The following is a 27,729-nucleotide window of genomic DNA, read 5'->3' as shown; positions in this document are numbered from 1 at the left end:
GTGGCCCTCACTTAATCATATCTTTTAAAGTCCTTAGAATTCGAGACGTACCATTTAGCACATTTTCATGGCCCTCGCAAAGCTAAAAACACGTAGTTGCTTTAGACGCGTTATTTTAATAATGCTACTTTCCTAAACTCGGGTGCGCATTTATGTGACCCAAATCCAAATCTCAACGTTGGATAAAATGTGTTGCGGACTGCGGGTGCATTTATGTGACGTGGTTCAAAACATATTTTAAATAACGTTGCAATCTTCCTTTAATTAATTAAATAAAAGCGATTAAAAGTTAAAATTCTACATAGGTTCAAAAATGTTTTAAAATCAGATAATTAAGCCGAATATAACAGTTGAGCGACCGTGCTAGAACCACGGAACTCGGGAATGCCTAACACCTTCTTCCGAGTTAACAGAATTCCTTACCCGGATTTCTGGTTCGCGGACTGTAAAACAGAGTCAATCTTTTTCTTGACTCGGGATTCAAACCGGTAACTTGGGACACCATAAATATCCCAGGTGGCGACTCTGATTCTTTAATAATAAATCCTGTTTCGATTGTCCTTTAATTGGATAAACTCCCTTATACACCCTTCCGGAGTATAGTAAAAAGGAGGTGTGACACCTATCCAAGTGAGCTTCTTTGGTGAATAAGGCAGATTAGTAGGCACGTTTACACCATCTACATCTTCTTTGAAGCCAATCTTCCTAGATGAAGAATATGTAAGAACTCTGATTTTCAGAATTGGCAAAGGGAAGAAGAAGAACATGAACCCTAAATTTCCGAGGTGTTTCAGTTGTATGGGGGGATCTTCAGTCGTATTTGGCTGATGGATTATAGGGTTTAGTGGGTTATGTATACGTTGGGTCAGGTCGGGTTCAAACGGGTGGATGAGTTGGATATATTTGGGGTAGGTTTTAAATCAACTAATAATATCATACCACGTCATTAAAAATAATTTTGATTTAAAAGTTGAAGTAGGATGTTAATTTAAAGGGCATGTGTGATCCAGAAACACCTCGGCCAAATAAGTGAATGAGGTCATTATTAGACCAAATGTAATAGTTGGACATTTTAGGCACTTTTCCGTATAAAAAATTAGTACAATTTTGACAAATAACTAAAAAGAATTCCAACAAATCTATATTTTCGGTGAAACCACGGAGTCGTCGAGGACGACCAAAGTAGGAAAGGAAACATTAAATGAATTCAACGCTCTCTTCTGAAGTTGTCCCTTTTCTTTTCCCTCTCTACGGCTCCTTTTCTTTCGTAATTTACTACCAACTCCTCTACTCTCTCCTCTGTCTCTCTGCTGAAATTCCCAGTACAAGAAGCAGATTTTTCCCATTGAACCCATAATTCAGCTGGAACTATCAGGTTTACTTTCTTGCTTTAGTAGAGATAGCTTTTCTTTACTTGGTTTTACTTGTTCGACACGTTTCTTTGAGGTTCTTGGTATTATATTTCTCTATTCCTTTTCTTACAGTTGAAGGTGAAATGTTTTCTGATGTTTGTCAATCTTTTTTCTTTAATTTTTATTGGGAATGCATGTCGACAGGTAAAATTAGCCTCAGTGAAGCATGTTATTGATCAAAAAAGTTTTTCTTAAAATTTCTATGAGAGCAAAACAAAAGACAACTAAACAACTTGACATATCTATGTTTTAATGTTACAAGAAAAATTACACGAGGATATGATTGGAAGATAATGAATTTGACAAAATAATTATACTCTCAAATTATGTCTCTTAAGTTTCATAATATCATACCCTGAAATTAAATGCTCTAATAGCTATGTGAATATAATTTCTACCTGAAGGGAGATTTAAATTAATTAGCTGCAGTGGTGGAACTAAGTAGAGTGAAGGGGGTTGTCTGAAAATTACAGTGTGCAAATAGGGTTAAAATAACTTTTTTTTGGTTATATGTGAGCTGTTGAATCCTCTTCACATGAAGGAAAATTCAAGTATTGTAGTGAAGGGGGTTCAAAAGTTGCTTTAGGCCATAGGTTTAAATCCCAACTGTAATATCGTTTTTCGTTTTTTGAATCCCCTTGTACAAAATTTCTGGTTCTGCCACTGCTTAGCTGCTAGATATCCATTTTTATAGTATTGGAAGTGAAAGCGAAGTTAGAGTGACAGTACTAAGAAGAATAATAACTTATTTCATAATGAATCTAACTTATGGTTTTCTGTTGATACAAGCCTTTTCCTCTAAAGAAAACTACTATTTTAATGCATTATAATGAATTCCCAGTACTGGAAGTATTTGAACAGAAGTATACAGATCTATATGTCTCAGGAGATGAATGCACACTCACAACTACTTATTCATCTCTGTTGCGTATACAGCTTTTACAGTTGTCTCAATATGCTATTGTCTGAAAACTTTGGTTCACTTTGGATGGTGGTTTTCTGCTTTCCTCCTGAGGTCCTGGAAATTTGCTAATTTGCTTTATTAAGTTGCATTAACTAATCCAGCTTACTTCAGAAATTTGTTTCGAGTGCTCATCAAACTTTTATTTCTTTGTTGGATTTTGTAGTTTCTGTTGACAAAGACTTGTGAAGTCATTTTGCACCTTCTGTTCTTTAAGCTTTCAAGCTTCATGACAAAAGCTTTTCTTCATTAAAATGCTGCTAATTTCCTCTTGTAGGTTGAGTATCTGAGGGATGGGAACTTCTGAAATAGATGAGATGCCGATGTTATCATCATCATATCCGCAGTCTAATGAAATTGATGGCTTTCAAGATCAACGTTTTACGTACAGGACAAGGAGTGCATCCTTATCAATGCCAATGAGCTCTATGGATTCCTTTGGAAATGATAGTAGTTTTGTAGGCTATACCGGTCCTTTGAGAAGTGAGGGACGAACTTCATTGGTTCATATGAGCGGGCCATTATATATTAGTCACAAGCCTGAGAATAGCTCTCGGCCCACTCCCACTGCAGTAGTGCACAAACCAACTCTGCCAACAACAGAAAAATATCCTTCAATTGGCAGTGGAGAACAAAATGGTTGGACTAATAATGACTACACTGGAAAAAATGAACATCTATTGAAGTCCGGTCAACTGGGCATGTGCAGTGATCCTTACTGCACAACATGCCCAACTGATAACCATTTGAAAGCACAAAAAAAAAGTTCGAAGTCTGCAGATATGTTTGATCACCAGGTATTGCACTTTGCTCAAGTTAAATGTATGCCTTCCTAGCTATGTTGCTGCGATGTGTTTTTTTAGAGCCCCCATTCTAGCTTTATCTACCTTGCACACTATTTTCAAAGGTTTATCATCTCGCATAGTCAAAATTTCACCTTTGGCCACATAGGAAGTTTCGCTTTTTGTTGGGTTTTTATTGTTTTGTAAACAACTGTGCATGTCCAATCAAGTTTCCCTATTTTTGCATTCAAGTTGATGATATACTTTTGAATCCATAATGCTCAAACTTTGGTGTTATTCTCGGTTATGGTTCTTGCAATTAAAAGAGCTTTGTGGTTCCCAGTTCCAATATCCCTTATTCGAATGACCTTGTCCATATCTCAAATAAGATTTTTAGTCTGTATTCATCAGCTTAAACATTTTGCAAGTTTTTGGTGTAAGAGTAGTATACTGGAAAATGTGAAACAATACTTGGATTTCTAGATATTCTAGGGAGGATTACATAATAGGCTATTTTTTATCCTTCTGGCCATGTATTTTTGTGTACCATCTTGGTACTTTACTTAATGACAACCTTTACGTTATAAAAAAAACTGTAGTGCAAGTTCAATTGTAAGTATATTTGTCGCTTTGTTAACAGTTGACAAGGATGATTATATGGTAGCGCTGATTTACAGTCCAATATTAAAATACTCCACCCTTCCACCCATCCACCCATTATGTCTTTGTTTGTGCTAATTATAGTCTTTCTGGCGTAGTGCGAATGGTGAAAATAGAAATGGAAGATGTTCTAGCAACTTCCTGCAATTATTCTCAAGATGTTATAAGGATGAGAAGGGAGTGTGTATTCTATGTAGATAAAGATGAATAGTATACTGTAGCATAAGATCTGTTGTCCAAAAAAGTGGTCTAAAGCTGCTTCCAATTATGCTTTCATTGTTTCATTCGGGAGGATGAACTAGACTTTTTCCATCGCCCCATAGTTATGGCAAGTCTTGAGTAAAAATGGTTGCCTCCTCAAAGTTAGTTAAGGCTCTGGCAGATGGTGTTCCATGTCATTTCCTGAAAAGGAAATGAAAGAGATGAATAGAGTTGTCCTGTTCTCATGGCAATTGATGCAAACTTTAAGCTTAAATACTCCATGGGCCTGTGCACGCTGAAGGCTTCAATGGTGTTATGGCCTATTTCTTCTTCTTCTTTTTTTTTTTTTTTTTGATAAGGTAAATTGTATTAATCAAAAGGGAGAAAAAACTCTCGTGTACAAGAAGTATACCAAAAAGTAGAGAATTTACATCACCTATTTCTTCTTATTCTTTTTTTTTTTTTTTTGAATTTTCTGGATTTGCTTTGTTAGAGGTATCCCGATGTTGCTGTTAGATGTATTATCTCATTTCCTATGAATTTCAAAGGATGCACTGGATGTTAAGCTGTCTAAATTCTCGTGTTTTGCTCTTATTGTTCTTATCTACAGTTCCATAATATGCTGTATGGAGATACAAAAGGATGGGCGAAGAGAACTTGTTCTTTCTTGTATCCATATATTCCTGGTGTCATGAATCCTCATGCGAAGATTGTCCAGAAGTGGAACAAATTTTTTGTCATCTCATGCCTATTTGCATTATTTATAGATCCCCTGTTCTTCTTTTTGCTTAATGTCCAACAGGTATTCTTTTGTAGTTCTATGAAAGTAAAATTACTTTTCCTTCTATATTTGGTTATGTAGGATAAGGCATACATATTTTTGTGTAAAATCTGTCACTTAGCTTGTGCTACTTAGATCTAGGTACATGCAGTATATTTCCAAAGTGCACATAATATGCCATGCTTTTACCTGGATATGAAAGAATCAAGTCATTCTGTCTCTCACCCATTAAGTTATACTACTATCTAAGATGTGCAAATTCGTTTCTCTCAAGCAGGAAGTGAATAGATTGGTGAGGAAATGATAGCTTTTGCAGAACCAGAATTATTTAATATAATGAAAGTTTGTCCTTCTGAAATTTTTGTGAGCATGACAGGCATATACAAATATGTAAAATGATCACTCATCACCTTGTGCATACTGAAATTAGAGTTTCCTTTCTGTATTGTTGCTTTATATGAGCTTCCTATTCTAGAAACTGTGAAGGAATCATAACTCCAATTACCATGCATAATAAAGAACATAACTTTCATTAGAGCAATAGTAAAGTTGTCTCCGTGTGACCTATAAGTCACGGGTTCGAGCGGTGGAAGCAGCCACTAATGCTTGCATCAGGTAGGCTGTCTCTGTCACACCTTTTGGGGTGCGCCCCTTTCCCGAACCCTGCGTGAATGCGAGATACTTTATGCACCGAACTGCCCTTTTAACTATCATGCAGACGACCTATCAATTATAAAAGACTACAAAAGGTTTGCTCTGAAATAAATGAACAGTATTGACTAGCTATGTAACACAGGTTTGTCATTCCAATACTTAGACAAGATCATGCTATGGAAAATCTATTTCATTCTAAGCCACTTTGAGCTCAAGAACATAGAGCCACTTTCTTATGCCTGAGATTAATGACCATTATCTCTAGAACTGAAGTTATTCTCGGAGGTTTTATGCATTTCAGGCTAAGAGTTTAAACTGTTAAAGCAGAAGTCAGATGCTTTTGTAGGCATGTTGTGATCTTCAGACCTATCACTCCTTTAAATAATTGTTCAGACAAGATATTCCTTTCTTTCGATGAATCTTGAATCTAAAATGTCTGTTTTTATTAGGTATCATGGGAATTTTTATTCTATCTTGCTCATTGGAAATTTTTTCATAGTGCCAGAATCTTCTATAGATGATAAACAAGGTTTACAATTGAATTAATTTTCTCTAAAAGATTCATCTTCTTGTTATGATTCTAGGGGAACAAATGCATAGTGCTAAATTGGCAAATGACAAAAATTATTGTGATTTTGAGGAGCATCACTGATATCATTTACTTAATGCACATTCTTCTTCAGGTAACATTTCCCATTTCTCTCTACAGAATCCTTTTTTCTTTCTGATTAGCAACACCAATTTACCTGTGCAATATTCTTTGTGCACCATGTGAGTTGTCATCTGGCACTCTTCTTTTCCTGATCTGGCTGCATAACTGGCTTTTTGGTTATTTCGTTGTTGGTTTTATAATATTTATCTATTATAGGAAGGTATGGAGGTCGAGTATTAGGGTTGTAGGTTAGGAGGTAGTCGAGCTTTTTTCTACTTCGAACCGGGGGTGAGGCTAGTTTGATAGGGTTGATCTTAGACGGCTAGTGGTTAATGTTGTGTTCACACTATCCTTTTGTTCTTCATAGCACCGGGCCTTGTTTACTGGTTATTGTTATTGCATGTCATGTGTTTTCTCATTCTTATGTTGTTGTTATTATTTCTATGGTTTCTGTTGACGGTACTGATATATTGTCTTTTCTCGTCTTTTTCGTTTTCTTGAGCGAGAGTCTATCGGAAATAACCTCTCTGCCCCATCAGGGTAGGGGTAAGGTCTGCATACACAGTACCCTCTCCAGACCCCACTTGTAGGATTTTATTGGGTCGTTGTTGTTTTTGTTGTTATTGTTATTGTACTATATTGTTTCTCCATAATGACATTTTTATTCTTCTGCAGATTAAAGCTATTCCAGAAATATATATTGGCAGTTCTACTGCATCCCATTTAATGCTTAGTCAATTCAATGTGACAACTAAATAGTTAATAGATCAAAAGCTGGTTGACCTTACTTTAGTTACTTCCACTTTTCTGCATAGAGACAAGTGTTTGACACTCACTTTCGTTCATCTTATTTATTATTTCTATAATGTGCGGGTACATGATGTCAATTTTTTTGCAGTTCCGCTTAGCTTATGTTGTTCCTGAATCTAGGGTGGTGGGAGCAGGTGACCTGGTTGACCACCCTAAAATGATTGCTATAAATTATCTTTCTGGATACTTTGTTGTTGACTTTTTTGTCGTACTACCACTTCCTCAGGTAAATGTGTCTTCCCTGTCTTATGTTTCTCTAACCTACATTTCTGTGTACTCCATAATTAGACATGCTAGGAGCCAATACTGATAGAATTAGTAATGAAAAGTTAATTCTCTCGCATATCTAAGTGCTTCTATGTACACCATGAACGCAATGACACCAACTTTTTAGCTGATTGTAGTAGGACAACCTTATGTTGACTTTATTGTACCCAACCTGAACATAGGAGTTCAGCTGTTAGTAAAGTTAATTCCCTTGTTGCCTTCTCTGCCACTTGTTGGTTTTGAGGTATAATTAACATATCCGCTATGTGCAGATCATCATTTTGTTGGTTTTACCCAAGTCTATTGGATCATCTGGGGTAAATTACACGAAGAATCTACTGTGGGCAGCTATACTACTCCAGTACAATTCTAGGTTGTACAGGATTTATTATTTGGTTGCTGGCCAGTCTCCAAGTGGTTTTATATTTGAGTCAATATGGGCAACTTTTGTCATAAATCTTCTCATAATTGTTGTATCAAGCAATATAGTGGGCTCATTGTGGTATCTTTTTGGTTTACAGGTGAAAACTTGTTCTTCACAGTACTTAGTTTTTCTGTTCCTTACTTCAGTTTAATTATATCATTGTTTATGAAGCCATTACTTCTACTTCTTAGTAGACTTCTGCGGGTAGAGGGGTTTTAGGGCATGCATAAAACAAATATATTGAAAATCATTAAGTGCTTTCAACAAGTTTCCTTGTCCTTGTTTTCAAAACATACTCTGATTAAACTTTTTTCCTCCATCTCTAGAGGGTTAATCTATGCCTTCAAGGTGCTTGTCGTAGCTCAAACATAGAAAGGTGTATGGAGTTCATAGACTGTGGTCATGGCACCGATTACACAAAGTTTCGGTCAGATATTACATGGGACCAGTGGAAGAACAATACTGATGCAGTTGCTTGTTTTACTGAAGGTAGTTTTGACTTTGGGATCTATAAACAAGCTGTTGATCTCACCACCAAACAGAATGTTGTCACAAGATATGTGTACTCATTCTTTTGGGGCTTCCAGGTATATTTACCCAGCCTTTATGATTGTGGGACATAATCTGCTTATTTCTATACCAGCTGTTAAAAAAATGTAATTTGTATACATGCTCTAGTGGATCTATGTATGTTTTGCTGCAGAGCTATTGATATTTCTATATGACACCAGATTTAAGTAAGACTACTTCTTTAATAAAAAATTATTAACTTTTTTTTTTTGGGAATACAACGTAGGTGTCCCCCAACGTTTTGGTCAAGTTCTATGGTAGGCAAAAGGTTCGTTGTTTTGTAGGGACTTCTAGATTAGATCCGCATTGCATGATAAGCTGTTCAGATATTGTCATACCTTTACCCTATATTTATAAACTAGGGCAAGGAAGGAAGGGAATATAAAATTACCTATGTATTATTAAACCTAAATTGGGTGTATCTGCTAAAAACTACGGTAGAGCTGTTTATGATCAGGGTCGGATATGCTTTGGCACCAGGTTCATCTAAATCTCGCATTTTCGACGCGGAGTATGGATTTTATATGAAAACCCACAAAATTTTCAACAAATATTAATCTAAACCCATAATTTTAGAAGTATGATGAGTTCATTGCTAAGAACCTTAGAGGTCAAACCCATCAAGTTATAATCCTGGATCTGCCTCTGTTTATCATTATTCATGGTGGATTTAATTTTACCAAAGATGATGACAATGTGAACTTTCAACCATTTACGCATTGGAGTGATTGTTTCTTAGTTTGTGCCAAAGCATTTGTAAAGCGTGCAGAAATTGTTGGGCCCAAACTGGAATTATAGCTCACTTTCCACTTACTTCCTTAAATCAAACAAGGGATGGGAAATTACCTTCCTTTCTTTATCTTTCCCTATTTTCCAAACGTAAGACCAGGAGTCGAGCCGATATGATTAGTATTTTATAATTCTATTTCGTGTGTGTTTGTGGTTTCATTATGCTCCTATCTTCTTCTTTTTTTAAAATCTTTTTTACGTCTTATATAAATTTGATGTCTTTGAGGAGTTTTCAATATCTTAATTTGACTTCTTGACTTTGATACTGATGTGCATGATTCTCTAGTCTCTTCTTCGTGTCAGTGTAAGGAATCATAGTTTCATCATGCATTTTGGGTATACTTTTTTTCTCTTTTTTGTTGGATGTAAGAAAAGTTCACCAAAGAGAATTTGAGACTGCAAGGCTGAAGAACAATTTCATATCATAAGCAGCCCAGTGCACGAAGCATCCGTGTTCACGCAGGGTCGGGAAAGGGCTACACCCAAGGGCTTGGGGTGTGATGTAGGCATCCTACCCTAATACAAGCAGCAATGGCTGATTCCACAGTTCGAACCCATGATCGGTCACATGGAGACAACTTTATTGTTGCTCCAAGGCTCCCTTCAAGAAGTGAAATTCTGGAGCTCCACATTATACAAGTTTTGAAAAAGTTTACTCATCAAGCCGAAAAACAACTAGTCTTTTTCCTCTGTTTCTCATACCAGAAAACAAGCTTTGATAAGTTGATGCGATTTGAGCACACACTAGCCATTACAAGTAATATAATCTAAATAAGATGTGGATCCCACAAGAATTAGGTTTTATATAGAGAAAAAGGTTAAATTTGTCCCTCTACTTTAACATATTATCCACGTTTATCCCTAATTCTACTATCGGTCCAAATTCGTCCCTACCATTAAGAAAGTAGACAAACATATCCCCAACCCTAACGGCTGTCCACTGTGGCAAGGGACCCACTCAATAAAAAATGCCACATAATTAATTCTAAATTTTCTTTTCTCTTCTTCTACCTAACATCTTAATCCCTTGCCCTCCACCGTTACATCAACCTAAACCACTAAACCCATGAAAGAACTGGGTATTTAGTACTTTGTGGCGGCGCCTTGAAGGGTTGAACCATCGTCCTCTGCCTTGAAACCACACTGAGACAACCTTCCACCACCATTTTCAACCTTCCTTCGTCTTCATTTGTTAAAATCGCTGGCCTTCACTGTTTGCTAAAACAAAAAAGGACTCAATAATTAAAATTGCTTGCTTGCTAATAAACTGTGTAGTATTAATACACCATATTCACTCACCATTATCTTAACACCAAATTTTCCTTTTTAGTCTCTTACCTGCATTTTTAGATTACAAAATTAAAACTTTCCAATTTTTTCTATCACTTTTTTCTTTTGATTCTTGTTTTTTTCTTTTCTCGGTGTTACCGATATGTCTAGATTAGTATAAAAAACGGAAGAATGGAGCTTTGGAAATCTGAAAATAGTGAAAGAAAAAGGGTTCTAGTTGTTTTCAAGTGTCAATGGAGAAGGTAAATGTATGGGCTGTGATTTTGCCCATTTTTTAATTGATTACGGTAGTATTTTTGTTTGACAAGTAATGGTTCTATGTGGTTTTGCCATCCATGGAGATGGGTGGGGTGAAAGGGAAGGTAAATAATGGTAGAGGGCAAGGGAGAGAAAGGGGATAGATTCTGATTGTAGGGAAAAGGAGAAAGAAAAAAAATAAAAAAATAATTACGTGGCATTTTTTATTGACTGGGTCCCTTGCCACAATGGACAACTGTTAGGGGTTGGGGATATGTTTGTCTACTTTCTTAACGGTAGGGACGAATTTGGACCAATAGTAAAATTAGGGATAAATGTGGATAATTTTCTAAAGTAGAGGGACAAATTTGGCCTTTTTCCCATATATATAAATTTGGACCAATAGTAGAATTAGGGATAAACGTGGATAATTTTCTAAAGTAGAGGGACAAATTTGACCTTTTTCCCTTATATATATCTTTATATATAGAGACAGATATGTATGTATGTATACACACACAATCAAAGCAATGTTGTTATATGCATTATCTGAGAGATCGATTTGGTAGTGAAAAGGTGGATCTACGACAAGTGAAATAGTTTACTCACACTTGAGATGAAACTGAGTCAGGGTTAAGAAGTTTATCAATGATAAATAATGTTCTGAAATCTGTTTCATCTAATGCTCAAATCTATGGTTAATAAGCATGAACTGCATTTAATTATTTCTCTGAAGTAAGATTGTCCTTTTGAGGTACAATTGGTAATTATGAATTTTCTAAGCTTATAAGTTCTCCTTGGTAATTTATATCCATAGATCCTTCACAACGCAAGAAGCACCATCACACTAGCTTTCTTAAAATGGTAACCGTCCTATATATGCAATGTCCTTTTCGCTGAATTGCCTATTCTAGATACTCTTGGTTCAAAGACGCCATTTCAGTTTAGATCTTAAAACTTGCATGCCACACTGAAGATCTTGTTTCAACACGACTCCATCAACATACTTTGGGTTCTCACCACATTTAACATAGATATTGCATATAACAAGTTTGACAAGCATAGATATACCATTTCATGAAAGCAAAAGTGAAGATCTATTAGTTAAACCTTAGATTTAAGCAAAAGGATTCATTTATTCCCAACCTAAATAGTGTTAACACTTACCATTGTAGTGTTACAAAGAATCATGAAGAATTCAAAAAGAGGGAAAGAAAAAGAAATGAAGAACTAGAACAGAAAGCTTTGTTCTCAGACCTTCCTCCCTGTAAAGTTCCCAAGAAGTCTGAGGACCTTATATTATGGAAGTTGAAATGCATGTTCCTCAAGGGGGAAGAAAGTTGCCAAGAAGTCTGAGGACTTTATATGATAAAATTTGAAAAATTTGGTGCAAGTTGTGGAACGGCTTTCTTGGCGACTTTATGCTGCTTTGGTGTTGAATTTTGATACAGGGTCATTGATGTGCTGTGGCAATTCTTCAGTGCTGCAGTGCTGAAAATAAAACCTTTTTCTTCCTAGTTTCTTCCTGTGCCGCAGCAGCTAAACTCATAGTGCTGCAGCAGTGTGCTCTTCTGCTTATACTCTTCTTTTTTGCTCAATGTTGTAATTTTTCTTCTCTCCTACATAATTAAAGTAATCAAGTCAGAAATTTACGCAAGCATTAAAAACCCATCTTTGATTGAGCATCTCTTGGCAGAATAATATCAATGCAATTTCATCCGATCATGAGCCAACCCAGGAGCTTTGTACATTGCATTCACTAAGTTACTAGTGTCACTTAATGTGGAAATTATATTTTTCGACCCATAATTTTTAAATGGTGTATTTACAAAGCAAATTAGTACACTGGCTGGCAATCAAGTCCCGAGTTATTTTCTGTTGGAAGTTGTTTTCACAATTGCTATCATCGGAACGGGACTCCTACTTTTTGCACTCCTGATTGGAAATATGCAGAGCTTTCAGCAGTCTCTAAATCGCAGGTACATTTTACTATTCTAAATAAACTAGATCAGTTTTTGTGTATGCCAAGGAGGCCTATTTTTAATGAAATGTATTTAATGATTGTGGATAAACATGTTTTCTATTCAGTTTTTCTGTTCCGGAAATGCTACTAGTTAGCAGAAGAAATATATTGTGAGGGAGTGTAACTATATTAATCTGCCACAAGAGTTATACATAAGTATTTTGTAACAATATCTCTTAACTGAAACATGAAGTCTTTGCCTCTTCTCAAAAAAAAGATTAGTTATGTGAGGGAAATTGAAGAAGGAAATGCTTGGAGGAACATTTTTGGATAACAAAACTATTTGGTTGTGTGGAAATTTTAATACATTGTTCACCAGTCTTATTGTATAATATGGTTAACGTTCTCTTACTTGAATGTAATTGTTTGATTTGTTAGTATGTCCTTTGTCTTGATTGTGCACCACTTTTTGGGCAACTGTTGATGAGCATTATTTTTCTCTGCAGGAGGTTAGAAATGTCTCTCAGGCGTCGTGATGTTGGACAATGGATGAGCCATAGGCGCTTTCCAGAAGAACTAAGAAGGTAGCCTTTGATGCTCTTGTTTCTTGACATCTAACTTCTATTATCTGAAGTTCTTCTTCTCCTTAATTTACCTGTATAGATTGATTGCATCCCTGGCTTGGGTATTTGAGGGCATGCCTGATCTGCTATGCATCATCATATCTTACACCTATTTTCCCGTTGTGGAGCCAGGATTTTCACCAAGGGGATTCAAAATATAAAAAAGTACACACACGAAGCTTCCAAGGGGTTTCAATATCTATTATATATACATAAAAAATAAGTTTAACCTTGTATATATAATGTAATTTTCCGTCTAAGGGTTTCAGATGAACCCCCTTGCACTCCCTAGCTCCGCCCATGCTATCTTCATACTTCATTTGTTCTGGACCCCAGTCAAAGCTTGAATTGAAATACTTAAAAGTTTCTGTTTCGACTCTGCATTCCACTGTCTAGGATATCACAGTTAAAGAATTATTAAGATTCTATTTATTTAGCTCAATCTGGCTTTATGTTCTGTATGTTTAGTCATGTGGGTTGCCGGTGCAGGAAGCTCAAATTAAGTCTATTTCTAATTGATTTTTTTATAAGAAAATGGATCTTTGGCCTAACTCAACCCCAAAAGTTAGCTTATGAGGTGAGAATTGCTTAATACCATATAAAGAGACCAAATATCCACATCTACAGGATGAGGGAACTCAACCCGTAACACCTCCCTCCGGCACGCGTGCATGCGCATGCCCAGGATGGGACATCTAGAGCGTGGGTGATATAAGATTGGGGCCTAACATCTGGTAAACCGTGAATTGGAATTGCTTGGCTTTGATGGGATGATAAGAAAATGGATCTTGGGACTAACTCAACCAAAAAAGCTAGCTCTTAAGTTGAGGATTGCCCAATACTATATAAGGAGACCAAGTACCCACACCCCACCCAATGTGGAAACTCGACAATTGTTTGATGTAAATTTTAGTTTTATGAGATGTTGCATGGTTGTTTCTTGTCTAAATATCTAACTAAGTTAATAGTCCTTACTAACTTATAATCATATCCTTGATAGTCCTCTCTGGCTAGTGAGTCTTATAGTTGGATGTCCAAATACACTTTTATTGTTTAACTTAATTAGAGTTGAATTTTGAGAATTAACAGAGAAAGGTTTTCATGCCCTTGTGAGTTTCAAGGACATAAAGTTCATTCTTCCTTCCCCACTTATTTCAATGTGCACTTGTCTTGTTTCCCTTCTTTTGTCCTGCATCCTAAGTGTTACACCTATTGGAGCTCTCTGTAATCTTATGTAACTCCATCTGCATCCCAAGTATTACACCCATTGAGTTCTCTGTAGTGTTCCATATTGTGAGGAAGTTTCTCCTCACAATATCCAGTCTTTTCTCCACATTGGCCGGTAAGGGGAATAGTTACATCACATAAGTTGGCATTGAGTGCAACACACTGTTGATCAGAATTAGTTGATCGCCCAGAAAGAGATTGACGTTTCCATCATGCTAATCTTTTCTCACATCTTGGATCTTTCTATCATTCCTTTCCATATTTCATGCGATTTATACCCAAGGGAAGACCCAAATAGCTAGTTGGTGGAGAATCAACTTGGCAGTCTAGTATACCAACAAGTATTGAAACAGTCTGCAATGGGTTCACAGAAAACATAAAACTTTTTCTCCAATTTACTTTTAGGCCATACTGTGTTGATTAGCATGATTAAATGAAATTTGATTATATTTAGGAGATTGTTGATTAGCATGATTTCAGGAGATTTGATTGTATTTAGGAGATTTGTTTTTGTTTGATTTGATTTGATAGCTGGATTGATTGTATAGATTTATAATTAGCAGTAGGAGCTTTGTATTAATTCCCTTGCTCAGCTATGTAAACACACATAGAAATACAAGAAGGTTTTTCTTCTTCTCAAAATCTACATGGTATTAGAGCCATTGCAGCCTTTTTGAGGTGAGTTATCTCCCTCGCAGCACTAGGGTTCCGTTTTTTCAAAGAGGTCCGAGTTTTCTCTCTCTTGGTGGTCGTCCGCAACACAAACTCCTTCTGGTCGTTCTTTTCTGTTGGGATAGCTGGAACATTCCGAGCCTGTCCCTACCAGTTTTGATTTTTTCGTTCACCAGAGTTTAAGGTTCTGTCGAGGAGGATTATTTTTGAGCAATTTCTTTAGATTTCCTTCTGATTGGGCAGAAGATATGGAGACATTCAAGGAGGCAGTTTCTGGAGAAATCTTGTCTTCGGATGAAATTCAACTTTTTCGTCGCCTCCTAGCCAAACTTGACTTTGCTAATGTTGCCACATCCAATTATGTGCAATGAGGTACTACCTTTGCTGCTCACCTTAATTCTTGGATTGTTGATTCTGGTGCAAATAGACATGTGACAAGCTCTTCTAAAGGCATTCAAAACTATTCTCCATGTTTCAAAGGAGATAAATGTTAAAATAGCTAATGGTTCTTTAACACCTATCTCTAGAACATGTTCTGTCATTTGTATTCCTAATATTAAACTATCATTCGTGCTCCATGTCCCTGAGTTCTCTGTCAATCTTTTATCTGTTAGTGCCATCAGCAAAGTTCTAAACTGTCAAATCGAGTTATTTCTCGATCATTGTATTTTTCAGGATTTCAAACAAGGAAAAGTTTGGCAGTGGTAGATTGCGTGATGACTTTTATATATTAGATGGAATTCAAAACTCTGGTCAAGCCTTTTTAGGGACATAAAAATATCAACCAAGAAATAATACGGTGACATAGACGGTTAAGACACCCATCATCCTTTGTTTTGAAGAAGTTATATCCCGATTTGTTTTCAAGGACTCAATTTGAATTTTTGTTCTGTGATGCATGTAAATATGTCAAGCATACTAGGAACTCTTATCCCGTGAGTGATAATAGAAGCAGAATTCTGTTTATGACTATTCATTCTGATGTATGGGGTCTTACCTAAACTGTTTCTTTGACTAGTAGTCGATGGTTTGTCACTTTCATTGATTGCTGCACTAGGATGACTTTGGTGTATTTGTTAAAAGCCAAAAGTGAAGTTTTATCTTGTTTTCAGTCATTTCATAAGATGATTTGTACTCAATTTGATACCAAAATAAAAATCTTGAGAACTAACAATGGCAGCGAATACATGGATAAAAGATTTAGTGCTTATTGGAGTCTAATGTGATTGTCTATCAGACTAGTTGTCCTTACACTAGTACACAAATTGGGGTCATTGAAAGAAAAAATAGACATTTGATAGAAGTAGCAGGATCTCTTATGTTCACCATGCATCTACCAAAACCTTACTGGGGATGTTATTCTAGTGACTACCTATCTTATCAACAGAACGCCACTTTAAACCCTCAATTTTCAAAGTCCTCTGGAAGTTTTAAAGGGTAAGAATGAATATATTGTTCCTCCAAAGGTGTTTGGGTGTGTTTGCTTTGTCCATACTAGGAATTCTGGGAAACTTGATCCTATAGCTATAAAGTGTGCTTGCATCGGGTATTCTCCCGCACAGAAAGGTTACAAATGTTATCATCCTTCATCTAGGAGATCTTTTGTTAGCATGGATGTTGCCTTTTGAGAATCTGAGCTCTATTTAGTATTACCTCATCACCTCTTCATGGGGAGAGCAGTAAGGAGGAAGAGGTGATTCTATCTTGTTCCATTACTGGACCTCTTGATGACATTGTCATATGGGAAAGTGAAATTAGAGAGAATTCAGGGGGAGACTATTGGGCGTTTGAATAGGCCTGATTTGAATGGCGTTTGGATAGGCCTGATTTGAAAACTTACTCAAGAAGAAATAAAGCAGAAGAAGCCATCATGCAATCTACTAAAGCTGAACCTTCTTTTATTGGTGAGTTATCTACATTTCCTAATGAGTTAGATGTGCTTATTGCTCACAGAAAACGAGTTAGATCTTGCACCACCAAACACCCTTTATCTAATTTTGTCTTCTATAATTCTTTGTCTCCTTCCTATAGAGCCTTTGCCTTGTCTATTTCTTCTATGTCTTCCTCAAAATTGGAGGACATCTTTTGCAGATTCCAAATGGAAGCAAGTTATGATTGAAGAAATGAAGGCCTTGTCAAAAAATGACACTTGGGAACTTGCCACTTCACCACCGACAAGAAGTTGGTTGGCTGCAAATAGGTCTTCACTACGAAGAACAAAGCTGATGGCTCAATTGAAAAACTCAAAGTAAGATTACTGGCTAAGGGATTCACTAAGACTTATGGAGTGGATTATTAAGAGACATTTGCCTATATTGCTAAGATGAACACTATTAGAATTCTTTTGTCTTGTGCAATTAATCTTGATTGGGTCTTGCAACACTTTGATGTGAAGAATGTCAAGGAAATGTATGCAGATTGAAGCAATCCCCCAAAGCTTGGTTTGACAGATTCTGCAAACCAATAATCTCCTTCGATTACCAACAAAGTAATGCTGATCACACCCTCTTCTTATGACATCAAACGAGTAAACTCACTCTTCTCATAGTTTATGTTGATGGCATAGTAATGCAAGGAGATGACAAATAGGAGATGGTCCGATTGAAGAAGTTGGTGACACATGAATTTGAGATCAAAAATCTAGGAAAATTGCAGCACTTATTGGGAATTGAGGTTGCTAGATCAAAAAGAGGAATATTTAATCTTCAAAGGAAGTATATTCTGGATCTTTTGAGAGAAACTCGTATGGCAGGTTGCAGACCCGCAGAATCGCCTATTGAAAGCATCACAAGTTACAAAGCGTAGTTGGAGAGTCAGTTAATAAGGAGAGATATCAGAGGTTGGTTGGAAGACTCATTTATCTCTCCCACACTAGACCAAACATAGCCTATTTATTTAGCCTGGTGAGTCAGTTCATGCATGATCCTCGAGATCCTCATATTCAAGCGGTCTTTTGCATTTTGCGGTATCTGAAGTCTACTCCAGGGAAAGGTCTACCTTTCTTCCAAATAGAATCCTTTACAGACGCGAATTGGCTGGATCTCTAGATGACAAGATGATCTACATCCGGTTATTGTATGCTCGTATGAGGAAACTTGGTTACTTGGAGAAGCAAGAAGCAAAGTGTAGTTGCTAGATCAAGTGCGGAGATAGAATATAGAGCTATGGCCTAGGATTTTTGCGAACTGCTTTGGCTACAAAAGCTACTAGAGGAATTGAGAATGTTTGAAAAAGGAAAACTTTCCTTGTACTGTGACAATAAGGCTGCCATCAATATAACTCATAATCCAGTCCACCATGACCGAACAAAGCATGTGGAAATTGATTGACACTTCATCAAAGAAAAACTGGTGTCTTGAGTTTATTTCATGTGCCATCGAAAAAACAACTAGCTGATGTGTTTACCAAAGGTCTCAACAAGCGAACTTTCCATATATTGAGTTGCAAGTTGGGCATGTGCGACATCTTTGCACCAACTTGAGGGAGACTGTTGATTAGCATGATTCAACGAGATTTGATTATATTTAGGAGATTGTTGATCAACATAATTTCAAGAGATTTGATTATATTTAGTATATTTGATTTTATTTGATTATATATATTTATTTTATTTCTTTAATTAGCATTGCTCATAGGATGTAAACACACACAGAAATACGAGAAGTCTTTTCTTGTTCTCAAAATCTACATATTTTACTTTAAAACCAGTTGCTATCGGCCTTAAATGCCTTATTTGTTCCATGCCATCATATAATACTAATGTATAATCAGCATACACAAATGTGAGATTTCCATATTGTGGGTCTTACTGCTAGCTACTTTAAAACCCTTTATCCAACCATTATGACTGGCTATTCTTTTCATTCTGCTGAACTTCATGACCAGTAGGAACAGGAAAAAAGAGAAAGGATCTCCTTATCTAATACCACTTTGTGAAGGGAAGAAGCGCATAGGAAAAATCTTACCGTGCTGATACAAAAGAATATCCATTTGATCCATTCCCTTCCAAATCCCATGCCCTTAAGGACAGTGCAGTTGGAAATCCCAGTTCACACGGTCATATGCATTTTCAATACCAACTTGCATGGAATTCCAGGCTATTTACTTTTTAATCTGGTATCTGCACACTCATTAGCTATAAGGCAAGCACCTATGATCTGCCTCCCCTCAGTGAAATCCATCTGATGTCTATCAACCAACTTGTGCATCACCTTCAAATCTTTCAGTCAAAAGCTTACAAATGATTTTGTAAAAATTGGACTACCCTTTCCACCTCCGAGTCTTGGATAGCTATTAACTCTCTAATGATAGTAAGAATATCAAAAATTATATGGACAAAACTATTGTACTTTTGGAAATTGAGTAACGACTGTATCTCTACTTCTAAGTGAAAGACCCCGAGATAGATTGATTCTAGGAGAGCTGTAATGCGAGGGCATTTTCCTAAATGGACCACGCTGAAGCTTCCTATTAATTGTTCAAGAAATATAGAAGAGGCTGTCATTGTATTTCTTTTATTCTTGCGAATTAAAGCATCAGCAATATGATCAATGTATCCAAAATGAGAAACTACCATGCGTCCTAGAAATGAGCTTTTATTGAAATCTTTCTCATTACTGCACTACAAGGAAACCTAAAGGCATGATCCTCTCCCTTGTAGGCGAGTTCTAGAGGCTGAGAGATATAATTGGGCAGCTACCAGAGGGGTCAACGAAGAAATGCTACTAGAGAATCTTCCCGAAGATGTTCAAAGAGATATTAGGAGACATCTTTTTAGATTCATCAAAAAGGTGAATTTCACTGGACTATCATTTGGATCATTTTTCTCTTTATTCTCTTATTTCTCATGCTTTTCATAGACGAGCTCACTTGCAGACATATATTGTGATGGAATCATTGAGTCTAGCCAATCAAGGTTTAGATTGTGAAACATTTCAACTTTTTGTTAATCTAGTTTAACCAAATTGAACTGACAGGGAAAAAGGGGCTTCCTGGTTTGGGTTAGATTTAAGTTGTTTAACCTTCCCCAGCATGGAAGAGATTCGTTGATTGGAAGCTTGGAACTTGTAACATCAGGGAAACTTTGTCCTTCCATCAAAGCTTGCCTTCTCAGCAAGTCTGACATGATATGTGCTCTGAAGTCTGAACTATCTTAGGTCACTTTGAATTATGTTATGATTGTGATGATCTTTTTTTCCCAGAGAAGTAAAAATTCCTTCATCAATAATAGTGACAAGCATGTACAAAATGGATATATGGCTTAACCACAACTCGTTTATCAAATTATCTCATCCCTCTATACACACTGATGTTATTTTTTTTACACCAAATCTATAAATTGAACATGAAAGCACCAATACTGCTTCATACCTTTCACTATGATTGTGTTGATTGTTGTCATTAATATGCTTCATCAAAAAATTATTCGTATCACAATTATGATTTTATATTTGTCATTAAGATTAAGATTGTAATAATCATTATCTGTATCACCATTTTTATTCTTATTGTTCTTGTTGTTCATATCATTACGATCATTGTTATTTGCACATATAAATACATAATTGTTTGTAAATTATGTTCATCCTTAATAAATCCTCTGGTTTGCACATATCATCTCAAGTCTGAGATAATGGTGTTTTCACCACTATTTCAAAAAAATTCAAATAGATCCTTTGTCCTGCACATTTACTCTAGTCTGCGATTAATGGTGCTATTTTGGCGAGAACTGTACGACCCAGGTATATTAGTATAGAAGAACCACATAACATGCAATCACATTTTATTCTTAGTAGGAAGGATGGGTAAAGGTGGTGAAGGAAGAGGGAAGGAAGATGCATTCCTTGAGATGTGCTTTGGAAGGATAACATTGTACTGGCACAAAGAATGCTTTTGATGTGAGATCTAAGGGAGGTGATGGTGTGATGCTAGGGAGACAATGCAATGCTTTTCGGTTTTCCTTCTGTTTCTCAAGAAGAATTTCTGCTATCATATCTTTGAAGAGCAATGAGAGCGAACTAGTTGATGCAATGTGGAGAGAACACAAGAACCCCAAAAACCTGGGGAATTTCAGTGATTTTACTCGTCACAAAGATACAAAACCTTGAAGAATAGCTTAGATCTGAAAGAAGAGGGAAACCTGGAAATTTGGTGAATCAAGTTTGAAAAGGACTAAGAGTACTGGTGAAAACAAGCACAAAAGGACTAAGACTAATGATGAAAACAAGCACAAGAGAGGAGACCGGAGTGCTGCCTGAATATTCTTTTTTGCTTAGCATCACTTCCTTTGGATTTTGGTCTCTGGACTCTGGCAGTTTAATTGGACTTGTTCTTGTTTTTACTTTTGGTATTGTTTGGTAATTGTGTATGTTCTTTGCTCACTTAAAGGAGCTTTGCAAGGTTGTTGTTTTCATATTCATTTTCTTTAGCACCTGCCATGTTATCGAAGGAAAGGCTTTCAGAAAATGTACTGGATGAATCTATTATGTAGAAACCCAATTGGCCGATTCTCTAGGTGGCACATGGTGTGGGAATTGGAATAAACAGTTAGGATCAATTTTTGTTGTGAGGGAAATTGGGAACAAAAGAACACTACCCAATTAGGTAGATGCAACAAATTTAGAAGGAACAAATAGATGGCAGTTTGGGAGAATGATCAGTAGGGGTCTTTATAGAGCAAGTTTGGGTATGGGTGGCTGGGGATAGGGATAAGGTATGAATGTGGTGATTGTGTGGAGGTGCAAGGGTTAAGGACTGATTTTGTTATGCGCATTACGATAAAGAAATGGATCTAAGGCTTAGCTCAACTAAGCTAGCTCTTGAGGGGAGGATTGTCCAAGACCATAGAATGAGACCAAATCTCCCATCCACAACTTATGTGGGAATTCTGACACATTAAAATACACATTATTTTAGCCATGCAAATTTTAATTTGTCCATTTATTAAAACAGATAATATTTGATCTCTTCCTTCAACAACTTCATGCTACTGGTAGTAAATGGCTCTTTATACTGAACATATATTTTTGGATACTTCGGTCATGCCTTTCACATTATGTTATTGATTTGCAGGTCCAGATATTTGCACTTCTCGATGAACCCATCTTAGATGCTATCTGTGAGAGATTGAGACTGAAAACATACATAGCAGGAAGCAAAGTTTTATACCGTGGTGGTCTGGTTGACAAGATGGTTTTCATAATTCGGGGTAAGATGGAAAGCATTGGAGAAGATGGAAATGTGGCCTCCTTGTCTGAAGGGGATGCCTGTGGGGAAGAACTCCTCACATGGTGCCTTGAGCATTCTTCTATAAACAGAGGTGATTACAGATATTTAAAGATTGTCTTGTGGGTGCATTAATTTTTGGTATATATGCATGATATAATGTTGGCTCTAAATTTATGGTTATTAGATAAGACAATGTTCATTGGAACAGTGTAAGAAGAAAAAACTTGACAAAGCTTTTGAGGCAACTAATTGCACTAGCAGCAGCAACAACAACAACAAACTCAGTTGAGTCCCACAAGTGAGGACTGGGGAGGGTAGCGTGTACGCAGACCTTACCCTACCTAGAGAAGATAGGGAGGTTGTTTCTGATGGACCCTTGGCTCAAAGAAAGATGAAAAACGAAGCAATAGCAACAAGCAGTAACATGAGCTATCAAGTTATAAAAAGATTGAAGCAAAGAAACAACAACTAGTAACAAAAATCTACGACTAAGAAAATACAAGACTAACACTAATACTACTGTTATGGACATGGAAAACGCTCGACTATCTGACCTTCTACCCAAATTCTCGTCCTCCAAAACCTCCTATAAAGGGCCTTGTCCTCCATAAGCTGAAGCATTGCCATGTCTTGCCTAGCAAGCGTACTCATCATTTCAAACAATAAAGTGAACGGATAGAGTACTGTTCCATGAGAAACACCAAATTTGCAATTAATCATTGTTGTTTGAGATATCAAATGTGGAAATGTTTTAAGATTAAAAGGGAAAGTAAGTAATGGCTCACAAGCAAGGGAGAACATGGGATTGGGACTTGGAGTCTCAACTAGCTCAATTCCATCCAAGTGTCTTAATTAAACCTTACTAATCAAACCTAGGTCAATGTCATTAGCCTTGGATATCAATTGCCCATTAGTATTTCCAAACATCTAATAGATTCTTGGTTACCTACTAATTGTTTCCAAATAAATTAGCTAGTCTAACTCGGTTAATTGTCCCTAACCAAGTTGCATCAAGCACATTCCAATTTTGTCTACAAGCATGAATGAGTTATCCCTAACCTCTATCAATAGACTAGGTTTAATTAATACCTTAAGTAACCTAAAATTCTTGTTGATAACTCCAAACTCAACCCTAATTCCCTTTCCCAAGGCAAATCAAGGCAATTTGAGGATGTCTTAGGGTTAGCTACTCCCTTTGGAATCAATATAAAGCCAGAATAATCAAATAATCAAAAGACCCACTCATCAATAATCAAGAAGTCAATAAATACACAAGGTGGAAATTAAGCTAATCAAAACCCAAATCAACAATGCCTCCCAACCTATGTTGCGCGGACTCTCCAAACTGCTGCCGTACCCATATCGGATCCTCCAAAAATTCATTACTTTTGGAGGATCCGGCACACACGCAACGACATTTTCAGAGAGTCCGAGCACCATAGCTCCCATCAAGGTTGTCCAACCCACAAAATTTATACCAAATTTATCAATACAAAATGAGGAAATAAAGAAAGGAGATAAAGGTTGCACTGAAGGGTGTGGCCTAGTGGTCAATAAAGTGAGTTAGAACCATGAGGTCTTAGGTTCAAATCCCAGTAGAGGCAAAAACATTAGGTGATTTCTTCTCATATGTCTAAGCCTTGCTGGACGGAGTTACCTGATATATGTTGCTGGTGGGAGGTGACAAGTATTCCGTGGAATTAGTTGAGGTGCATGCAAGTTGTCCCGGACGCCATGGTTATTAAAAAAAAAGGAGATAAAAGTAAATAAATCTCTCAAAAGTGTAGCTCTAATTCTTCATTCCATGGTGTAGAGAGGTTGAAAGTGCTCCCTCAAGCTTGCTCTAGCAGATATTCAAAATGACCTAATACTACCTATTTATAGTTTAGGGCAACTTCTTACCAAATGTTCCCAAGAATGCCCTTCGGGAGAAAATGCGGACGGCACAAGATGCTGCGGTCCGCATGATGTCTTCGAGTGTTCCGCAGAAATGGCCTGGTGACTCTGGTATTGCGGCCACTGGATTCTCATCTTGACCAGTCTTGCCGGCTATGTTATGTGCTCCACACTTATCACCTGCAGACTGCAAGTCGCCTTGTGCTTTGCTTCTCATTTTGTGTCCAGTCTTTTTGAGTGACTTTTCTCTAACTTATTTGGGACTGAGGCATAGTTGTGGTTGGTGGTGGTGTTTTTTCCATCTTTTGGACTCTTCCACCTTGTCAGCACATTATTTCCTGAAACCATACAAAAGTCATAAGATTTGGCAATAATTATCACTCAAAGACATAACAAGTGCAAGTAAAGTCGAGAATAAATTGGTACAAATCCAACTTATCAGTGTCTTGCAGGACTTATGGATTTTGTCCGTCCTTATGAAACAACTCTTTTTTCTTGTTCTTATTTTGGTCTTATACTAGGACAAATGTGTAGACTATGAAGTTTATACGACATAATTATAATGCAAACGTCCCTGGATTGATGCTTTTCTTGTCTTGTGCTTGATATAAAGCCGATATACAAACTAGAAAATTGACTACCCCCCCCCCTCTTCCCCACCTTTCTTTTTTGTTTTATCATTTGGAAGCTTTATATCATATATGGTTCACCAAGGTTTGGCTCTCTTACATGTTACATCAGACTAGATAAACTGGAAATGTCAAAAGTTGGATTTTGTCGAAATTTTTGGTGTTGAGAGGATGGACATTCAGTGTCATAAGAATGTCAGGGTCAATAAGTATGTCGTTTATATGTCTACATTTGATGGTTTTGATTTTCAGATAAGTATTTGCTGTGAACTATCAATCAGTGTAATCACAGAGGTGACCCCTGTTTAATGAAGTTAAGCTTACGCAATTTTTATTGAATATAATTGAAAACCATATGAAGAGTGGTAAAAACTTAAAACATTGCTGCCTTTAGTCTACCAGTTTATCGGATGGGCTGTCTAACACTTTGATAATCTCCAAGTAATTTTTCCAGTCTTGGAAGAGGTAGAGTTGTGAATTTGAAATACATATTGTAATGATTTCCTATCGTCGCTTTTCATTTTGTCCTTGCAGATGGAAAAAAGATCAGAATTCCAGGACACAGATTGCTGAGCAACAGACTAGTTAGGTGCCTAACAAATGTTGAAGCCTTTATATTACGAGCTGCAGATCTTAAAGAAGTCACCAATCTTTTCGCAAGATTCTCGAGGAGTCCACCTGTTCAAGGTGCCATAAGGTAATTTAAATTTATAGCTACTGAATCTCCAATCCATCTATTTGTTTTGTTGAAAACACTCGATACGTGGTGATAAACAAAATAATGTGGCATGATTTTTCATGGCTCTACCTGTAGTGTCAGATTTGTAAAGCAGACAAGATATGAGAAGATCAACTAGAAGGGCCTCTCTGGAGATGATCATGCCAGATTTACATGTATATGTTTTAAAGTTAGGTGGTGATTCCAAGTCATTAAGCCTTTACTCAAGCTAATGTCACTGATTAAAACCCATTCCGGTTTCTTTCTACTTTCATTCCTGACCACCAACAAAGCCATAATCTTTATCATTCTGCAGAACTAGAACGACACTTAGTCTAGTATAATTGTATTCTCTCCAACTGATAAAGAAATGGACGTTGGGACTAACTCAACCCCAAAAGCTAGTTCACGAGGTGAGGATTGCCAAGCCATATAAAGAGACCAATTCCCCCATCCCTTAGCTGATGTGGAGACTCGACACCAACTGGAGGAAGTTATCATCTTAGTTGTTCAAAAATTTGTGGAATGCTATGTTATCTTTTTAAGCTATCCTTGTGGACAATCCAGAACGTTATACTTCTGCCCCTCTTCTTCCTCATAACAGAATGCCCTGTTTCCCTTATTTCTCGTCTCTTTGTTTCTGCTCCGCATTTCCCTTTTCTGATATATCATAGGCTGGAAGCATTACCTTATGAAAGTTTTTTGCTCTCTTCTATGTTCATCTTTTGCTTTGAGTGATGTTTTTATTATTGGTGGGTTTTTTTTTTTTGGGGGGGGTGGGGGGGGGGAGGGGGAGGTTGAGGCGAGATTGCAATGGATTTGCTGGTATCATGGACTAACCAGTGGCTGGAGTTAGATGTAAAGCTTTAAATTGGAGGAAGAAGATTTATGATGCTATTCTCTATATTTTTGTTTTCTTGTTGTTTGATGCTCTTATCTTTTTTGCCATCTTTCAGCTTGGACACTATTTAATAAATAGCTGATAGTCTTTATAGTAGCATGTAAAATATATAAAGAAGGGATATTTCAGGTATGGATCTCCATATGGCCGGCAGCCGGTACAACTTGCCTGGAGATGCAAGAAGAAACGTCAAAGCCGAGCAGACTCTTCCAGCCCCCGATACTAATATATCAATCTTAAACTACTTTAGTATAATTCATTAGTTCTTCTGAATAAACTTTTAAAAATGTACAAATTGTTTGTCTGTATATCTATTTCTACGTTTTGTATGTAATATATAGTAGTTGTAATCAGAATAGGAATGAAACTTTGTATTTAAATAACCAATATATTAACCCCAGATGAATGGTTTATAATGTTTAAAAAAATATGTTGATGAAAAAAATAATCTGTTTTCTTCAGTGGTGTGTGAAGATGGATGATGTGATGTAATACACTTGATGAATGAACAAATTGCGTAGACTAGAGAGCCATACAGAAGTTCGAATATCTTCAGGAACTTATTGAATATTTGAAGTACAACACTTGCCCAGCTCATCTATATGTGTAACATCCCAGACTGTAGTGATGCAAACCCAAACAAATTCGAGCTAGAACAATGAAAGGAAGAGAAACCTAAAGCGTAAAACTAGAAGAATTACCTTTGAACAGATTCTCTAAGCTCAACTAATAGTTGAATGTAATTGAAAGAGAAGAGAGAAGACTAGTTTTATTGATTTAACATCCAAAAGACTGAAAATTACAATAGAGGAAATCAACTATATAGGGGAACATTTTTAGCGGGAAAGTTAGTTACAACTAACTTTTGGAAAGCTACCCCTTTAACTACTTTTAACGGCTTCTAACTAACTAGCTTGAATTAAGCTTTTAACCACCCCCTAATGTTGATGTAATGACTACTCAATGGGATCATACAATACCCCCTTTTTCAAGAATCCTTGTCCTCAAGGATTGAACCGTGGAAACTTCAACTTGAAAGATTGCAATTCTTCGCAAGTATTGTCCTCAGGTGGTGCATTCAGCCACTTAACCAGTATCTATGTGATTGCCTTCCCATTCTTCTTAGCAAGTCTCCTGTCCATAATAGCTTCAGGCTCTAATAGAACATGACCGGAATCAGAGTGCACCACAAGTAATGCTGCAGAGGCAGTATGATTGCCTAGCTTCTTCTTCAACAAGGAAATATGGAAAGTGGGATGAATTTTGGAGTGAGGAGATAGGTCTAGAGTATAAGCAACAGATCCTACCCTAGATAGAATTTGGAATGGACCAAAATATTTGGCAGATAACTTCTGATAAGCATGATCTTTCAGAGAAAGCTGC

The 27,729-nt window shown here is 36.8% G+C and overlaps 1 protein-coding gene across 2 annotated transcripts; it reads left to right on the top strand.

The window, feature by feature from the left end:
* The first annotated feature begins 1,165 nt into the window (after positions 1-1,165).
* LOC104213615 (probable cyclic nucleotide-gated ion channel 20, chloroplastic) lies at positions 1,166-26,746 on the top strand. 2 transcript variants are annotated; one of them, XM_009763148.1, is made up of 13 exons: positions 1,166-1,375; positions 2,651-3,170; positions 4,627-4,818; positions 6,036-6,134; positions 7,002-7,139; positions 7,453-7,701; positions 7,931-8,191; positions 12,324-12,469; positions 12,960-13,037; positions 19,636-19,765; positions 22,047-22,293; positions 25,262-25,424; positions 25,542-26,196. In XM_009763148.1, the coding sequence occupies exons 2-13, from the start codon at positions 2,667-2,669 to the stop codon at positions 25,582-25,584; spliced, it is 2,250 nt and encodes a 749-aa protein (XP_009761450.1). In that variant the 5' UTR covers positions 1,166-1,375; positions 2,651-2,666; the 3' UTR covers positions 25,585-26,196. The 2 variants fall into 2 exon arrangements, with proteins under 2 accessions (XP_009761450.1, XP_009761449.1); XM_009763147.2 differs by lacking the exon at positions 25,542-26,196 and adding an exon at positions 26,476-26,746 and having other exon boundaries at positions 1,167-1,375.
* Positions 26,747-27,729: the final 983 nt, after the last annotated feature.

Source organism: Nicotiana sylvestris, chromosome 3 (assembly GCF_000393655.2).
Source record: "Nicotiana sylvestris chromosome 3, ASM39365v2, whole genome shotgun sequence".
NCBI classification, from domain to species: Eukaryota; Viridiplantae; Streptophyta; class Magnoliopsida; order Solanales; family Solanaceae; genus Nicotiana; species Nicotiana sylvestris.
The sequence above is the reverse complement of the archived record's forward strand: the minus strand, read 5'-3'. Positions and strand labels throughout refer to the sequence as shown.

Bases quoted from the DNA above. Each gene is read 5' to 3' on its own strand.
- LOC104213615 (XM_009763147.2), top strand. From the start codon at position 2,667: ATGGGAACTTCTGAAATAGATGAGATGCCGATGTTATCATCATCATAT. The intron at 3,171-4,626 runs GTATTGCACTTT...TCTTATCTACAG, and splicing joins CAGATATGTTTGATCACCAG to TTCCATAATATGCTGTATGG. The intron at 19,766-22,046 runs GTGAATTTCACT...ATTGATTTGCAG, and splicing joins TTTTTAGATTCATCAAAAAG to GTCCAGATATTTGCACTTCT.